This window comes from Acanthisitta chloris, unplaced genomic scaffold (assembly GCF_000695815.1).
Source record: "Acanthisitta chloris isolate BGI_N310 unplaced genomic scaffold, ASM69581v1 scaffold39572, whole genome shotgun sequence".
Lineage (NCBI taxonomy): Eukaryota > Metazoa > Chordata > Aves > Passeriformes > Acanthisittidae > Acanthisitta > Acanthisitta chloris.
Window position 1 is genome coordinate 3,349 of NW_008660577.1, and position 290 is coordinate 3,638.

The 290-nt window shown below is 68.3% G+C and overlaps 1 protein-coding gene across 1 annotated transcript in view; it reads left to right on the top strand.

Moving 5' to 3' along the window:
- Positions 1-290, top strand: part of LOC103797639 (anthrax toxin receptor 2-like) — a gene marked incomplete at both ends in the record, with an annotated part of 9,238 nt that overhangs the window by 1,866 nt on the left and 7,082 nt on the right. Inside the window, one exon of the mRNA XM_009069861.1 lies at positions 109-204. Within this exon, the coding sequence (XP_009068109.1) occupies positions 109-204 (96 nt within the window). The remainder of the gene's footprint in view (positions 1-108; positions 205-290) is intronic.

Consider the following 290-nt stretch of genomic DNA (forward strand, 5'->3'; position numbering starts at 1 on the left):
TCCAGCAGCAGTTTTAGGTCAGAGTGACTCGAGCAGAAGCCACCCTGGGTGAGCGGGAGGGCGGGCAGCAGTCACCGTAGGGGGCACTGACCCGTCCCTCTCTCCCAGTCCAGCGGCGTGGGAGCGCTCATCGCGGTCCTCGTGCTCTTATTGCTGGTGGCCCTCGGCCTGCTCTGGTGGTTCTGGCCCCTCTGCTGCAAAGTGGTGAGTACAGACTGTGGGTCGTGGCGAGGGCCGCGCCGTGGGGGAGCAGGACGCGGGCGCAGCGACGGGAGAGCCGCGGTGGGAGC